The sequence below is a fragment of the Phlebotomus argentipes genome, unplaced genomic scaffold (genome assembly GCF_947086385.1).
Source record: "Phlebotomus argentipes unplaced genomic scaffold, Phlebotomus argentipes genome assembly scaffold_18, whole genome shotgun sequence".
NCBI classification, from domain to species: Eukaryota; Metazoa; Arthropoda; class Insecta; order Diptera; family Psychodidae; genus Phlebotomus; species Phlebotomus argentipes.
Window position 1 is genome coordinate 5,277,355 of NW_026776177.1, and position 17,390 is coordinate 5,294,744.

Consider the following 17,390-nt stretch of genomic DNA (forward strand, 5'->3'; position numbering starts at 1 on the left):
TCTCAACAACTTCTTTCGAAAAAAAACCCTTTTAAGCGCTGTTTTCGGCTAAAAAATAGTCTAAATCAAAAGATAATGGTTTAATTGCTCATTATAAACACACTTTCGCCAACTAAATGTTTAATTGTCTCAAAGCAAAACAAATAGAGTCAACAAACTGGCGACTTGTGAATAAAATCCATATTCTACTGCTTAAACTGCTTAAACACGGTACAAATTCTTTGATTTATCAATTATTGGATGAGAATAAACCGCCAATTGCCCATTGAAGTGTTAAGTGGAGTGAATTCTGGCATGCGAGTAGCCCCTTGAGTACCACGATTTGGGCTTCCATTGGCTGAGTAGTGTGGATACGTCATGACATATTGTTCTCAGACATTCTTCACAGTGCCAGTTGCACTTAACATTTGCCTCTGGCCGAGTGTGCAGGTGAATACAGTGTGATTTTCTCGTGGAAATCGCCGAAATCACATTTGAGAAGAGGTGAGAAAAGCGCGCCAATCGCAAACCGCCCTTTGAAAACCTTCAATCCAATCGACGCGCCATCTGTGTTGTTTATTCCCCCAGTGTTTTTTTCATGCTGGGGTTTGTGCTGTAAGCGAAAATTTTCTTCTAAAACCCCACACAAAATTGTGGAGTGCTCCAAATTACACGTAAGTGCTGGTCAAAAGTCCTCTCTATCGGATTGTGGTGCGGTGCTGTTGAATTGTGGGCGATTTGTGGGTGAAAATGTGTGAAATTGTCAGTGACAGCTGCCACAGCAGCATTTTTTTCAGCCTCCATTCGTGCCCCAGAAAAATCATTCGCCCTTTGTTTACTGTAAACATCTCAGCTGAAGACTTTCCACTCTTGATATTGTCACGACAGAGGAAACTCCCTGCGTGGCTGACAAGGAGAATTCGCTCTCGATCGTCCTTCCGGGAGAAATTCAGCTTACAAGAGTGGCCCAGATTATTGCTCAACTGATGACATCACAATTGAGAGAGTTTCTCAAAGATAATAATCCCAATTAATGCCCTCTTTTTGAGATACATTCACTGATGACAAGAGTCTCAAGCTCACCAGCATTCCCCATGGAATACAATGAAAAATGCTCTGTTCCACTTGTTTCCACTATTTGCCTGGCTCACGAATTGTGGAACTTCATGAAAATCGTGCCAGATTGCAAACATTCTTTCCTGTTCCCAAGCAAAAACCTCGACTTCAGGTGCTTTTTTCAGGCGGAACAACACTTCAGCATAATGTGAAGAAGTCATCAGAAAAGTGTTTGGCCCACAGAGAGTCTCACAAGGCCACTGGCGAGTCATCAATTTGCTTTTCCTCATATCAATTTCCCAAAAATGTCCGCGAGTTTCATGCGAAATCAAGTTGAAATTCGAGAAAGACATTTACTGCTAGCCTGAATATTGTGATGTAGATAAGAATATTGCTGTATTGTAGTCTGATTCTCCAGAGCGGAACGAAACGATCATCATTTAGTCCAAAACACGGATCAGCTTAGCCAAATATTGCCACGAATGATCCTTTGATCTACTCAAAACATCAAATGCAAAACTATTTCAATTATTTGCCAAAAGGATTGTGTTTTCTAAATTTTTCGTGGGAATAGATAAGAAAGTCTTCGGGAAGCTCTTATCGCTTTGGTTTTAATTATCCACTGACCTTAGCTTGTTTTGATACAGTAGAAAAAGCCACCGCGGGGCGAGTAAAGAAACTTCACTCGTGGCTCTTTAACGGGTTGGCCAAGTTGGGATTTTTATGCAATCAATTAGCGTGAATTACCGAAATCTCTTTTCCTCGCGGTTTCTTTTGAATTTGCCTCTCTTGCAGATCATTCCTCGCCGTGGGACAAGTGGCAATCGCTGTGCTAAACACGCCGATATCTTGCAATGGGAGACGAATTCGACGGTTGCGAGTGCATCTGGAGCCATGAGCTGGCGATGAGGCGTCTCCTGACGCTGCTCAGGCAGAACCAGAACTACTGCACAGACACGGAGTGCGTGGACTTGCCGGCATCGAATCCGGACGGAATGGGAACGGGATTCACCACGATGACCATGTTCATCGTCTTCGCTGTGATACTCTACATGATGCGACCGCGAAGCCTGCGCCGGAACGCCCACGTGGCGGAGAAGCCGCTGGCCAATCGCCCCGGCGGCAGTGATGACGGCGGCCCGCCGCCGCCCACAGTCGGCTGAGAAGCGCGCCGCGCGCGTGTTTCTGCTGCACAAATCTTGCGTACTTTCGGTCTCTGTCCTCTTTATTTTCTTCAATCCCAAACACGTAAAATCTCCCGGCGATGCTTTCAGTGAACAGAAGTGAGTGTATAGGAAGTGGATTTGAATAAATATGATTCCTACCGTCAATTTGTCATTCTCTGTGAATTTTCCCGACTGTTTCGCGCACCTTTCCCAGCACATCCTTCATCTTCTCATACTTGCCAGTGCTGTCGGGCAGATTCTCAAAGTCTATCACGCCACTCACGCCTCTGGCCCAGTTGTCGCCGTCCGGGAGGCGCGAGAAGGCAGAGAATGGCGTGAGAATTGGCGTGCCGGGCATTATTGACACGGATTTCCCACGATTATCTGGCGTCATTGGTTTCTGTGATGCACTCGCCGAAGCGTCACTGCTGCTGGAGTTCAGCGCATCTAGGAGACGCTCCTGAGCAGCCTGAAGCTCATCCAGAGACGGTGAGTCACGCTTTGCTGTCTCTTTGGAAGAAGTTTCTTTGGAACTCTCATTGCTCTCCGGCTGTGCGGGACTTATTGGGCATTCTGTGGAGAGAAATCAGGACAATCAATTGCCATTTAACAGCAAATAATGTTGTTAAAACTCACCGTCAACGATTTCCATGTCTTCCATGCCGCCGTTTGGCGGCGAAGCCTCCAATTCACCCAGTCTCTGTCTCTTGTAGCCCGGCTGTGATTCCTGCAGGCCAAACATCTTGAACATCACCTCCTTCCGATGGTGCTCCATCATTGGCGACACGCCGTGGAATTGCGACTCGTCAAGACAACCTCTTGGCGGATCAATATTGAAGCCCGGAAATTCAATTATCTTCTCCGGATTGTACTCTTCCTGCACCTCGCAGATCTGGCCGTCCTCCAGGTTGCTGGAGCGCACACTGCGTCCCTCTGAGTCGAACAGACTCAGTCCGGAGTGCGAAATCTTGGCCTCCTCCAGCCACCCGGGCGGATAGCCCAGCCGGCGCATGCGATAGATGAAGGCCGGGAGGCAGTTCGAGGGCACGCCCAGGGCCTTCTTCAGACTCCCACTCACGCAGCCTGCCTTTATGTGGGCAAATCTCTGCTCAATGTCCGTGTGATAGCGCTCCGTCTTCGAGCTGGCGTTCTGCATGCGCGCCTTCCGGATGCGCTCCTGATTGCGCGGCAGCGGACAATCGCTCAGCGTGTGACTGTCGCCACAGTTGAAGCAACTCGAGGACTTCTTCAGCCTCTGAGGAGTCTCAGGCAATTCCCCATTGTGCAGCGTGGACACCTCACTGGGCAGATAAGCGGGAACCTCGTTGATCTTCAATCGGATGGATGGTTTCTTGTCCTCCGTGAAGATTGATTCACTCTCTGACGCCTCCTCAGCGAAGATATCCACAGTCTTTCCCGATTCACTCGTCACCACACTTCCATGCTTGTTCTGTGCCTTAAGAAATGACTCCACGCACCGCCGGATCTTGCTCAGGAGGGATTTACACGCCTCCTCATCCTGAAACACCATGTGCAGAAACGGTTCTTTGGGCTTGTCCTCCAGCAATCCTTCCTCCTCCTCTGTGGTGTCCAAATTGACAATGGAAACATGCTGCTCCAGCAATTGACAATCACTATTGTTAAAATTAATGTCTTCAGACATCATTTCCCTTTGCTATTTACAATTTTTTGGCTATTTTCCCTCGAAAATCTCATTTACGGGAATAGAAAACAAAAATATTTTGACAGCCAACTACGTTCGCCACAAATTCTCACAGAGGGCAGCGCAGTCGGCAAAAGGGGAAGCAGATTCGCATCGTCCAAACTTGTGTGCCGCTTTTTGGGAAAGTGGTGAAAAATGAGTGGAAATGAAATTAAATCAATAAAATTCTGAGTTTAATTCATCCGAGATGAACATAGGGTGAAACGGGCGAAAAATTGAGTCACTGCAGATTTCATATACTCACGATTTTGCAAGAATTCTGGAGTCTCGTGGCAAATGGCTGTAGAAACAATGGATCAGCTGGATCAGCAATTCAGTGAGTCTGTTAAATTATTATTTATTTTGTCCATTGTAAATCTATTTACATAATGTTTTCCATACAAAAAAAAACACTTGCGTGTACATCATTGCTCATGATTTGACGATGCATCCCGCTGAGGGGATTTTCACGGGAGTGTCGGGAAGACAAAGTGTGAACTTTTTTCACGTTTTAGCGCAATAAGTACACCTTAATACTAGGCAATCGCTTAATTATAGAGATAAAAACATGATGAAACGCGGGAAAACGAGGAACCGATCTTTGTTAAATATATATAAAATGAGAATAGAGTAATGTTTGGAAAGAAGAATATTATATATAAAAAAATATGTCGCTATAGATCTCTCAGATCACATTCACACGGAAAAAGTGTCTTTATGCCTTTTCGTCTTGCTGGTTTAGCGCTCTCAAGCTCAAATCACAATTTCGAAGGAGAGATTTCCACTCGTGGCCGCTAGACGATCTCCGCCGAGGCGCTGTTGTAGTGGAGTCCGTTGTTCACGCTGCGATGGTGCTCCAGGTGGTCGTGCTCCATCTGCTCCTTGAGAATCTCCAGCTCCCGAATGCCCGACACCGTCACCTCGTACTTGTGCGTCATGAGGGAGCGATAGAAGTGGATGGCGAAGGCCAGGAAGACCACGAGGACGGGAATGAGCACGATGCAGGCCGACCACGCGGCCGCCTGGCTCAGATCGTAGAACTTCACCCAGCACAGGATGGCGATCTCGAGCAGGAAGAGAATGAGGCCGAGCAGCGTGGAGAACGCCCACGCCGTCTCGATGTACCAGTGCAGCCGCTCGTGCGGCGACTCGTGCACCAGCGAGATGCTGTGCAGATTGCACACAGTCTCAATGTTGGGCAGGATGCAGGTGCTGATCATGAGGGCCAGCATGTGCACGGCCACCAGGAGCGTCGTGCAGATGGCGAAGGCTATCAGCATGCCGACGGGAACCTGCGTATCACTGTTCAGCTGCACTTCCACCATTGCGACCTGGCGTGGAGAAAAAAGCGCGCATCATTAGCGTCAACCGGAAGGCAACACTTAAGCGCTAGAGTTCCCAGACTTGAAGCCGTGGTAGTTTTTACTATTTCCCATAGTCAATATTCCGGAAAAATGCAGTTCCCGCGCAGTGACAAAGCGCCATGCGATTCGCACTCATTCCGCTGGCGCGAACAAAAACACAGATAATTGTGGGAAAGTGAGATTCATTGAAGGGAAAAAACAAAACTGTCTGTGTTTGTTTTGCTTAATCAGACGCCTTTTTACAACATGATCTTCATGTGAAATACAATTTGCCTACGCGTCTTTAAGAGATCGCCAATGAGATCTTGGAATGCTGCCAGAATTTTGCACACATTTAATGATGAATAATCTTGGAATATAATGAGAAATTAATTTTTCAACCGGAAGGTGAGATTTAAGGCGGCATTTCAGGCTCATTGAAGGTTAAATCGCACTCGAAATATAGAAATGCGTGTAGAAATTATGCATGTGCACTCTTAAAACACTTTGCAGATTTATTTGAGTGTGCTTTGTAAAAATTTCTCACAAAATCTTGGAAAATTTTATTGAGTTCAGGTCAGTTCTAATTTATTCTTTATGTTTTTATTCAAAAATTATCCGGTTTTGATTATAAATCCCGCGACACGACATATTTCCCACAAAAATGTCATAACGATTATAAGTCAAGAGAGAAAGGCGTGAGAAAAAAAGAGATAAATTATAGATTTGGCGAAATTCTAATTAGACTCACGCGATAACGGCGTAAATCAAGGGGTTGCTAATATTGGGGATGCAGTGTCAATTAGATATTTTATCTTGTTAAGTCTTCAAAATCAATTATAAAATGATTGTGCACAATTTGAAAGAGCTCAAAAGCTCGTAAACACCAAAAAAACGACAATCTAGCTTAAATACTTAATCGTTAATCGGATATTTCCGGTTTTACGCAAGATTTTGTGGTTAAATCGAGAGAAAACCCGTAAAGTGTCCTTTAATAATTCAATATTAATAAGTTCTCCTTAAATTTAACCTCAAATTCTCTTTTTCCATCCACAAAATACAGTTTTGTCGCAAAATCTTCTAATTTCTGTATTTAAACACAGACTTTTTTTATTTGGTTTTTGAAGTTTTTTCTCTCCAAAATTCTCTATCACGCTCTTAAAGCCTCTAAAACTTCTTCAAATTGGTCAGAAAGACACTAAAAATATATTTTTTCTTCTTAATTTTCCACTTTTACTTCAAATCCTGCACAAAATTCTCAAGTCTGTGATTTTGAGTTTATTTTCTAAAGTAGTCAAAACCTCTATTAGCAACCTCTTGGCGTAAACACTGTGCGAATTAAGCGAGAGAACAAGAAAAGAGGAATAAAAGAGTTGAAGTGTGTTGAAGAAAAGTCGTCGAGTGTTTGCCAAAGTTGAGCAAAATTAAATAGAATTTTGTCAACAAGTGAGAAAAAGTGCGCGAACGGAGTTAATTGTGACGACACGCACGGCCGAGGAGGAATGGCTACCGAAAATACTTGTGGGACTTGCGATACTCACCATGGCGAAGCCCGAGAGCAGGGCGGACGTCTTGCTGGACGCCTTGAGCTTGGCGCGGCTGAGCTGCAGCTTGCGCCAGGACAGGTAGCTGGGTGAGTGGAGATCCTCGCCGGACTGCGACATCCCGATCGAGCGTCTCTGTGCGGAAGAGAGAAAACTCACTTTCTGACCACCGCGATCAGCGAGGTACCTGCCAAAGTGGCGAGTGTCACATTGAGGCACCAGAGTGTAGTTGTGCCGAGAATTTGGGCACAAGTTGTAATCTGAACAGCTGGGATGAAGCAGAGACATCGAGCTCTCTCTTGCTCGCTCGCGCGCACGGAATTTTCACGGGGCGCGCGCGGAAAGCCGCACTCTGGCTTTGGGAAAATGTGTGCGCCTCTGTGTGCGAGGCGACGGAAGCACCACAAGTTCAGGGAAGGTGTCGCCCAGCGAGGCGACTGCCTTTAATTAATTGTGTGGCAGAATGTCTCTGAAGAATTCGCGAAACTATAATATGTTGAGCAATATTCAAACATAACACACGTCACAGAGAGTGGCTCAATACACACGCCCAAAAGCCACACAATTCAACCATTAATTTGCGGTGTGTGTTGATAAAAATTGTTGATAGTGTGTTGATTGTGATTTTTCCCTCAACACACTTTTGCACAGAACGATCATAAAATGGGAATTCACGTGAAAACACGCTCGCGATCGTGTCCATACACAATAATACAGTTCAACACAATAAGTTGGATTTCACTTTGAGAGACTGAAAAGTGTGTTTCTCGAGAGCGCGGGACTGAAAAGTGTGCCGGAGCGTCTCGAAGTCGAGGGAAAACTGGATGACAAGTGGGAATCAGTCATATGTGTCCGTGGCAATCGAAAGCACTGTTCCCATGTTGAGAAAAGGCAGGGTGTTCAGTTAGAGTTGTGGATCAAAGGCGGAAATTCCATGGGAAAGCGCGTGAGAGAAAAACACCCACATTGGATGATTTTTCATCATCACCCACTTGACTTTTTCGCGCACACACATTTTTGCGCATTTCGAGCACTTTTCGCGAGCATTTCGCCTCGTGGATGCATTTTGCAAAACTGTGCCAGCAGCGACACTATCAATTTATTCGTGGCGCGATGTCAGAGACATATAAACGATAAGTCCTTGATTATAAAGCAATTGGCATCGCGATCAGCGGACAATTTTGAACACCGCGTTTCAGTGGCATCGAACGCCGAAGGCGCGGACAAAATACGGAGGATCAATGTGATAAGATAAGCAAATGAATGGAGTTTTGTTTTGGAAATAGAGGCAAAACATTCTGTAAATATTTACCACAGATTGTACTTTTTTTCTTCTTCTAAAAATCCATTCGATAAGAAAGCGATTAATAAAGCGATAGAAGAACAAGTGTGAAATTCATTGTCTCATTGTGAGATTACAATTAATTCGATTGAATTGGAAATTAAACAGAGGGAATTGAGATCGATTTTGCTATGGAAAGATAAGATAAAATTTAATTTTGGTATTTTGATTGAGTCTTTTCACATTTTCTTCATCACTCAGTCTGAATCTAGCTCAAATAGCGCTTCGAGATTCGCCTATTTTATGCTAAAAACACTCAAAATTAATTTTCTGAATTTTTCAGTTAATATTTTTTGTATTTATTGGAATTTTTGACTGAAATATGGCAAATATTTAATTTCCAAAGTCGATTTTATAAATAAGTTCTAAAAAAAAACATCTTTTCAAGTGAAATAATTAAAATATATGTCAAAAATTTGTTCATTTAAAGTCTAAGAACATTTTAAGGCAAATCCTGAGTCGTTTTATGCAGTTTGAGACAATTTTCTTAGGAAAAATCTACGGCGTAGACGATAAATAGTCGATTTTACATAGTTTCTGATTCACCCGCTGAACGAATTTAGTGATAATTTTCTCTATTTTGTTGCATAAGCAAAGAAACAACTTTAAAAAATGCTCAACCACACAATCTATTGGAATTCCTCGCCTAAACAAAACTCTTATCTATTCCATTGACCTCTTCTCAACTCTGTTTATGATCATTGCGTTCTTATTATATATTTTTTAATGCCATATCGTTACGGAAATCGTGTGAAGAAGCCGTGAATGGCGAATAGATAAAAGGAAACCGCGCTTTTCAGTAGTCAAAATGTTTTGCATTCTTTGCAACTCAATTTAAGAGATGATCTTCTAGTTTCTCTGCAATCGTAAAAGAAAAATTTCCCTCTTGTTGCTCTTGGCAGTATTTTGTGTGCTTAGGAATTTCCTTTCGGCGCAGATTTACGATTGATCTTGAGTGGGTTTTGGGCGTTCCGGGATATTGTGGGGCTGCGCTGGAGATTGTTTAGATGGAGAGTGTCGGATTTCCTCCATTCTTCGTGGGCTTTGCGGGTGTTTTTCTCTCTCGAGAGAGTGGCGAGTGATTCGCGTTTGCAATTGACACGCTGCAGACGGTGGCTTTTCTTTTCATGCTAATAATACTGGGTGTCTAAACAATGGGCCAAGAGTGGCTGTGTGGGAAAAATCCCCAACAGGCGCTGACGAGCTGCTGATTGATCGGCTGTGCGGGGAAACACCTTGGGAGGCGATGAGGACGCATACCTTGGCGCTGTGGTTGTTGGCGCCGCTGGCGAAGTTGGGCTGCTTCCAGTACGTGGGCGGCGCGATGGGGTAGCTGAAGCTGGGGTTGCAGTGGCCGCCGGGCGAGGAGCCGGACACGGAGCCGCTGCCGCTGCCGGTGCTGGGCTGCTGGGGCTGCGCCTGCTGCTGCTGCGTCTGGTGGTAGTTCTGGAAGTTGAGGTGGTGCGAGGAGTTGGACGGCTTGAGGTTGAGATTGTTGTGATGGCGCGTGATGCTGTGACTCGATGTGCCCAATGTTGTGGCAAGAACTGTGTCCAGACCGGCACTACTCGTTGTCCACACAGACATCGCTGCTCACCTGCAAGTCAGTGAGCGCCATTTTACCACAATGCACAACAATCACTGAGCTTTCTTCAAACAAATTCCAAATTGAGCTCATGAAGAGCAATTAAAATGCACTTTTAAATGCAGAAAAAGGGTGGGAGAGACACGAAAAAGGTGAGAAATGACAGCCCGATGTGGCGAGATGCTGGGAAATTGTAAGCAAAATGCAAAACATTGTCTATCTCATTCGCTTCTCTCCATGCAAAGCGTTGGCTAAAGTGAGACGACGAGATGTGGTTGTCATCATGTCATATGTTTGCACATCAATCGCTATCTCTGCCTCCCCATAGATGGCAGCATGCAGCATAGTGATGTTGCCTTCAAACTACATTAACGGTGGTTACATGAAAACTATTACACTGTAAGCAAAAAACTATCACAATTGACTTTAATTTGAAACTATTCTTCGCCCACATTTCATGTTATTACATAGTATCAAGGGGCAGATAATACAGTAGGAAGTTATTGAAAAACATACAATATTCCTTTCCTTCTTCTTCATAATAATTATAGTAATGCTTTTCTAGGTTATGTCACTCAATTAAGGATTTATTTAATGAATAATTTGCTTTCTAGCACATCAATTTTTATGTTCTAGTCGAGAAGTTTGCATATCGATGGAAGAATAAAGCTTTTACGTGTAAGAAACATGGCATTTTGGTCAAACATAACCTCAAAAATAATCATTTAAACTTAAAAAATGTGACTGCAGAAAACTGTTTAGACGATTTTAACTCTAAATCAGCTATTTTTAATTCAACAGACGATTTTGTGACATAGAAAGCTTCGAAACGAAGTCTTTGAAGATCTCTTAGTGATATTTTTGGGGTTATCGTTGGGAAAGATACCCAAAAAAGCGGTTTTTAGTCAATTATTACAGAAATATCATATGGAAACTTGAGAATTATTCTGAAAATAGTCTAAGAACCAAGATTTAAGGCATATTATCTCCCCCTTTATGAGTGAATCTATATAAATTTCCTCTCTGTGCAGCAGAAAAGTGTGCCATGAAGGCATTTCCTCCTCTTCCTAGATCACACTTGTCACCACCATATTTGATAACCGGTAATTTTCACCTTAGACATTTCGTTGTGCCTTGTGTGGAATAAATATAAGTTGATGTTTGCATTCAATTTCCATATTTGCTTATCATGGCTAAAAATGTTAATTGCCCAAGAGTGCGAAAGAGATGGAGAAAATGAGGCATAATTAATTTCAAGTATCAGCAAATTACTCTATTTACACATTTGGATGTTTTGAATGTTTTCCTAGCGAACTTTTCATCACTGCGAGATAGAAGAAGATGAAGAGAAAATTCCCCGTTTATCGCAATGTTTACAATAGGCAGAGTTTTTTTCTCACGTGGAAGATCAAATCGATTCATGCGAATAAATTCGCAAGTTGAAAATCCCCATAATAATTAATTTAGTGGGACAGAAAGATGATTAATGGGATTGCTGGTTTTTGGCTAATGCGGTTATATGGAAATATTGGGAAATATTATCATGTGTGTGTTTTTTTCCTGCGAAGAGTGATTAAACACTTGCGGTTGGTGTTGTGCGTGTTGCGGCAACACCTGTTGATTGGCAGTGAGCCAAAAAGAGAGCTTCTGTGTGTGTGTGTGGAAAGAAGATCTCGAGTGCAAAGTCTCTGTGCAGTTCAAGCTCAAGGTATCAGTAAAAATGTGGGAGGGAAAATGAGAAGAAGAAGTACAAAAGCTCAATGGCATTTGGACAGTGGCCAAGAGTCTCTCGAGAAGCACGAGATGATTCAGCAAAATCAGGGATTGAGATTAGTTGATAAAATGAATATGAAATTCTTCTGAAATGCGATGAATTGCAAGCAAAGATTTTATTAAAAATCTTTCACATGAAGAATTGCCATTTGCCTATCGCAAGACAAGCTGGTTTTTCATTTTTTAAACCTTCAAGATCACAAAATGATAAAGAGATTTTTGCTTAATAATTCTTTTAATGTAGATTTTGTGTAAAAAAAAAATGAAAAGCGTGAAGAACAAATTGAGTATAAATTTGAATACTCGTTTCTAGTTCAAAGACACTCTGATAAATCACTGAGAAATGGTGGAAAATTTTGCACATTCATTAGACAATTGAGAAGAATTACATGCGATGATATTGATATGAGTGAGACATAATTTAAACGTGATTGCACATGAGGACATGCAGTTACAATCGAGAAAATTCCTCATATTTTATGTCAATTCCATTGACGATCAATTAATTTCATTATGCAAATTGTGTTGATTTCTATCTGTGTTTTGCTCAGATGGAGTGCAAAAACCTCAGAAGAGAAAAAATGAGGAAAATACGTGACGTGAAAAAGTGTAAAAATCGTAAAAATTAATAATAATAGCTATGAAATGTCAATTTTATGGTTTATTTTCATTCCATCGCGTTCATCGATGTTATTGTTACGTAAAGTGTGAAGAAGTTTTGCAGTTAAAAAGCTCAGAGAAAAATGTTAATTAATCATTTTATTTCACATAAAATTTCATGATGAGATAAAATGCAGTATTTTTTGAACTTACTGAATAATATTTCAATATCAATTATGTAATTCTGTGTTCACTTTATTCATTTCATATTCTCTGAATATGAATTCTTTTGCCACACGTTTATAAATGATTTATTCATGCAGTTTTTGAGTTGATCTGGAGATAAAATACCATCAATTGGAATTTACAATGAGATAATAGTTACAATAGTTTGACGTGCATATGAAGTGTGAGGCAATTTTCTTCTTAATTTCTTACGGGATGTCCTGGAACATCTTGGAAATTCCAGTCAACTGAATTATTGTACCCTCTGGGCCACCCTGTGGTTATTATCCAAAACTACACACGAATAAACAAAGTGGAAATTGAAATTAGTCAATTGATATTCATGGAATCGAATCGTTTCTATATTATAATCTTATAACTTCGCCATAGTTTCCACTTTACTATTTCCACTTCGCCCTCACTTTGCCTCGTGCTGAAGCTCATTTTTCACACCGGCAACAAGTGAATTTCATCTTATATGTCATTAGCGACCGTATAAAGCTCTTGTCTTTTTTCCTGCACGCTTCCACTTTGGAGCACACTGAATGGCAAGGAAGCATTCTTCGTGTCTCTGAATACAAAATATACTAAATTAATTGGCGGGACATTCGCTGTGCGAGATGTGTTTGTTAGACGGGGGAAAAAAACAAGAGTGGAAATTGGCATAAAATTCAGTGGAATTTCGTGCCGATGAAAGAATTACCGGCCATTTTTGCTCATGCACTCCATAAATTGCATGGAAAATTGTAATTTAGTGGATGTTGAATAACACAAAAAAAACCCGCAGTTTCACAAAGAGGAAAAATATAGCGACAGAATTTGCAGCGATGAGTGAAAAATGATCTGCAATTTTAATAAAAATTGCACAGTAATGAGTTGTTCTGATACATTTTGCCCCTGGCGAATGGTTTCACTATGAAATTCATAATACAGACAGAATTTACAATTAATTCTGTGCAATTAGTGCAAATAACGACCTTCAACTTCAGACATCGTTTCATTTTGCGTGTTCATCTCATTTTTTGTCCCATCTCTTGAGCACATTTTCCTTCTGACACTCTCACAGTTTTCTTCCAGCTGAAGATAAACGGCGAATACATCATCTCAGGTGTAGTTGAAGGTGTGGAAAAAACAAGCTCTAACGAGACAATTTCCCTATATAACCCAGAGATAACGATGTCAGAACGAGAGGCGGAAGGTTTTTCTTTTCTCTATTTCGGAAAATTCTCAATGTTTTCGCTCAATTTGCATATTTTTCTTCCACAACACTGAGAATCGCGTCTTTAAGTGGTGTGAGAGAGAGAAACTCGCCTACGGCATATTTTTCTAATATTTATGCATGATTTATTCTATGACGCTGACTTGGGCAATCAGTGACGCAATCTTTCATCTTTTGTGGAGAGAAAACACTCTACAAATTTAGATGTTAAATTTGAGGAAAATAGGAAACACTCAGTCGAATCAGACAAGAATATTAGGTGTGATTATAACATGAGTTTTAATGGGTTTATCGTAATAACTTCCAAATAAATAGATGTGTGGAATTTCCAAGAGGAAAATAATGTGCCTAAAATCTCCACACAATTTCTATGAAAAATCCTTAGCACTTTCCAGGACTTCAGACTTCACGTATTATTAATAAAAAGACTCAAATCAATTATTAACCGAAAATTAACTAAAATCTAACTGAAAATTTTAAAACTCATGTTTTCATTCCATTTTTTATGATTTTCTTCCGCTGAAATTGCGCCTTAACGTATTTTTCTTGATCACAATTCTTTAATTAATTTCTTTTTTTTCTAACTTGTAATAGCAACAGTTTATTTAAAAAAAAATTGAGGTTATGTTTACTTCAGCTTCCAAAGTCATGATTTTCATTGAGTAAAAACACGGAATTCTACTAATAAAGTGAAAATACTTTCAATTTACGCACAAGAGTTTCTGCTTTAAGATGTTATTTAGTCTTAAATTAGTCACATAACCTAGAAAAATGTGTCAAAATTGAGATTTGGATGATAATTAATTTTCAAAAGTAAAATAATCAAGCGAAAATTAAAGCTGTGAATCAAATATTGCATAAATTGAAGAACTTCGATTAAACTTTTACTATTACATATCTCCCCCTTGGGAATTTCTTAATAAAAAACTTTATTGAATTTTTGGTACTCCAAATACCACCCTTTGATCACATTTAGAAGGAAAGCTTCTTTTTTTTTCTTTTAAAAAGGCAGAAACTTTAGGCGAAAGCTCAAGCGTGAAGATACTTGAAAACTTCTCAGATGTTTTATCTTTGATCCCCGAGAAGCCCTTAGACGCCGTGTATCGTGTTGCTGAAGCAATATGAGAATGAAGGTTCGCCCCTGATTTCCATATTCAAAATCCCTTTTCTGCACAACACTCAACATGGTGCTAAAATGCGAGGGTGAAGAATCTCTTTCTCTCTCTTGACTTTTTCTCGGCTGAGATTTTTGCTACTTCACATTTCAAGACGGTGCATTTTACAGATCACATGCAATTGACGTTAAATCAATATACTGTTTTTTTTCTCAAGAGCAATTTATTTGAGAGGATTTCTCTCGAGTGGAACAGTGAAAAATGATTATAGACAAGAGAAGAGAAAAAGGGGAAAAAATCTGCGGGCAAAAGTGTGAAATTGAACCAAGGTTCTAAATGAAATCATATATATATTCTCTTTGGCTTGTCAATAAAAACTCTGTTTATTCTGTGTTTTTTTTTTAGTTGATTCGCCCACATAAGCAGAGCGTGAATTGAGGTGAAAATAACAACTTGAATGGTTTTCTTATCAATTGAAAGTCCATTTTTTTTCTTCTCTTTTCCCAACCACTTGTTCTCGCTTTTAATTCAATAGTACGAAACAGAGACAGAGAGAAAACATAACATTGCCACTTAACCTCATCAGTGAATGCCAAAGATGTCACTATTGAGAGAAAAACAGTAGTTGAAGTCGACAATTAGTAACTTTATACTGCACAGTGAGAGTGAAAAATGAATACTGCACACTGAGGGAGGGGAAAAATCTTTGGAAGACTGACTGCAAATCTCGCAGTGACATCAAATTGCATGTGTGGAAAAAAATAACGCCACACCAGGCGAATATATTTAATTATAGATTTGGTATTGCCAACATTGCAATATCACATGGTATTTACATTAAAAGACCTGGTAAAGCACACAAAAGGTGGAACAATGCAGTAGCGTGTATTTTTTTTTCCTCTCTCGCACTCTTCATGGTGTGGGCGGACTTCTGGCTAAGATAGAAATATTAATTGAATTATACCCATAATTATGAAGAAAAACTCTGCGGAAACCCACATGGAGTGAATAAATGTAATTATGCAAAAATCTCGTATGAATAAAAAGGCTGAAAATGGGGAATCAATAAAGCAATTGACGCTGTTTTGAGGGGTGGCGAGCGTTGTGAAAATTGTCATATTTACCACTTCCTGTCGTCAATCTGGGGCGAAGTGTGACGGAGAAAAACGCGGGAAGCACTAAAGATTGAAAGGGTCGATAAGGAGGAGGTGAAATTATGGTGGGAAAACACGCGGATCCACTTAAACTGGAGGAAAAGCTCTCTCTCTCTCTGGAATGTTAAAGCATGTTCTTCTTTGACACTCTCACCGCGAAAACGACACACAGTTTATTGCACTGACGGAATTGAAGTGTCCTAAAGTCGCGCGCTCTTGCTTCTTTTTGGCTCAGTGTCAATTAGAGGGAAAATAATTCGATATTGAATTTGTTCTTCCTCGATTAATACTTTCAACGCCGTCCTGTCGAAGTGATGATTGATTTGAATTGCAATTGATGCGATACACGAAACAAGTTTGATTCTAATATTAACATTTCACTGCGGGTATTTTAAGGCGTCACACTGTGCGGCGTATCAGCAACTGATGTCTTGACAGCACCCACTTTCTAACTAGGCAATGAAATATCAATTAAAGAAAAACCCGCGATACGCTGAATCACACAAACACACGTGCTTTTTCCTCGTTCTTCCTTTTGCTGGGAAAAATCGACGAAAGTCCCACGAGAACAGATCAAGCGCTCAGAACGCGTCCGACGTCTGATAAGTTCAGAAACACTGTGCATGTGGAATTCTCGAGCTTTGGCGCGAGATGCTCCGCTTTGCTGTTCACCTTCGTTGCCAATCGAGACTGTATTATGTCGATTCTATGACGAGATTTTTTTCATTCTCCGTCTCGCCTCGCGCACACAAATGAGAGCTTAATGAGTGGAAGTCGAGAAGAAAGTGTGGAAATCTCACGACACTTTTCTGTCTTATAGGCTTGTATGTAAATTAACCAAACGTAGGCTTAATCACCAGATATCATATCTCACTTTTATTGTGTCAATTTGCTCGTCTTCGTCACAGAGAATGCAAAGACATTTGCATAGAGAAGAAAAGAGCTTTGGCAGATACGAAACACTGTGTTGAAGTTAGCGTTATCATATTCCTCAGCATATCTCGCGTTTATTCTTCCACATCGCAAACTGAAAGGTAAAGTGTGAGTCTTCAGAATTTACATGTACAGAATATTAAACCAATGTTTCTTTCATATTGAAGTTTATTGTTTTATTTGTCGCATGTTTCCTTGTCGTCCCAAAATGAGATTGTTTACCACGCGATTGCATCGTTCTTCTTGTGATTCAACAAGTAAGAGAGAAATTCTTTTAAAACTCCTTCTATGCACTGTGATTACCTCAAACACTTGCTTGGAATCTATCTTGGCATTTTGTCAAATTTCCAACTGAACTTTCATGAACTTGTGCGCGCGAACATTAAAAGATCCATCGAAGGAAAATAACACAAAGTTCATGTGATGAAATTGAGTGATTCGTTCATCACTTCAAATACCACAAATAAACTTGGATTTTTTGCGCACTGAGTTGTATTTTTCACCTGTAAAAATGGCCAGAACAGCTGGTGAGTGATTAAAATAGCAATTCACGCGGAGTTTGATGGTTTTTTTCTCGTATCGAAATGTCCACTTTTTTCTCATTCACTTCCGCAATTTCCATTTTTCATTCAGCATTTAGCATTGGCATTAATC

The 17,390-nt window shown here is 40.7% G+C and overlaps 3 protein-coding genes across 5 annotated transcripts; 1 reads left to right on the forward strand and 2 right to left on the reverse strand.

The window, feature by feature from the left end:
* Positions 1–392: 392 nt before the first annotated feature.
* Positions 393–2,366, forward strand: LOC132259855 (small integral membrane protein 14). Of its 2 annotated transcripts, none has more exons than XM_059757653.1 (2): positions 393–483; positions 1,831–2,366. In XM_059757653.1, the coding sequence occupies exon 2, from the start codon at positions 1,890–1,892 to the stop codon at positions 2,196–2,198; it is 309 nt and encodes a 102-aa protein (XP_059613636.1). In that variant the 5' UTR covers positions 393–483; positions 1,831–1,889; the 3' UTR covers positions 2,199–2,366. The 2 variants fall into 2 exon arrangements, with proteins under 2 accessions (XP_059613636.1, XP_059613635.1); XM_059757652.1 differs by lacking the exon at positions 393–483 and adding an exon at positions 528–653.
* Positions 2,361–3,978, reverse strand: LOC132259853 (zinc finger CCHC domain-containing protein 8 homolog). The gene is made up of 2 exons (XM_059757649.1): positions 2,838–3,978; positions 2,361–2,774 (listed from the first exon to the last, which is right to left on the reverse strand). The coding sequence occupies exons 1-2, from the start codon at positions 3,865–3,867 to the stop codon at positions 2,371–2,373; spliced, it is 1,434 nt and encodes a 477-aa protein (XP_059613632.1). The 5' UTR covers positions 3,868–3,978; the 3' UTR covers positions 2,361–2,370.
* A 267-nt stretch (positions 3,979–4,245) lies between these two features.
* On the reverse strand, positions 4,246–16,418 carry LOC132259854 (calcium release-activated calcium channel protein 1). 2 transcript variants are annotated; one of them, XM_059757650.1, is made up of 4 exons: positions 15,774–16,418; positions 9,393–9,729; positions 6,788–6,925; positions 4,246–5,234 (listed from the first exon to the last, which is right to left on the reverse strand). In XM_059757650.1, exons 2-4 carry the CDS (start codon positions 9,717–9,719, stop codon positions 4,698–4,700), a joined length of 1,002 nt encoding a protein of 333 aa, XP_059613633.1. In that variant the 5' UTR covers positions 9,720–9,729; positions 15,774–16,418; the 3' UTR covers positions 4,246–4,697. The 2 variants fall into 2 exon arrangements, with proteins under 2 accessions (XP_059613633.1, XP_059613634.1); XM_059757651.1 differs by lacking the exon at positions 15,774–16,418 and adding an exon at positions 15,228–15,242.
* Positions 16,419–17,390: the final 972 nt, after the last annotated feature.

Coding starts and splice junctions, on each gene's coding strand:
- LOC132259855 (XM_059757653.1), top strand. CDS start 1,890: ATGGGAGACGAATTCGACGGTTGCGAGTGCATCTGGAGCCATGAGCTG.
- LOC132259853 (XM_059757649.1), bottom strand. CDS start 3,867: ATGATGTCTGAAGACATTAATTTTAACAATAGTGATTGTCAATTGCTG. Junction 2,775..2,837: donor AGACATGGAAATCGTTGACG/GTGAGTTTTAAC, acceptor TTCTCTCCACAG/AATGCCCAATAAGTCCCGCA.
- LOC132259854 (XM_059757650.1), bottom strand. CDS start 9,719: ATGTCTGTGTGGACAACGAGTAGTGCCGGTCTGGACACAGTTCTTGCC. Junction 6,926..9,392: donor CCAACAACCACAGCGCCAAG/GTATGCGTCCTC, acceptor TCTTCCGCACAG/AGACGCTCGATCGGGATGTC. Junction 5,235..6,787: donor TGCTCTCGGGCTTCGCCATG/GTGAGTATCGCA, acceptor TCTCCACGCCAG/GTCGCAATGGTGGAAGTGCA.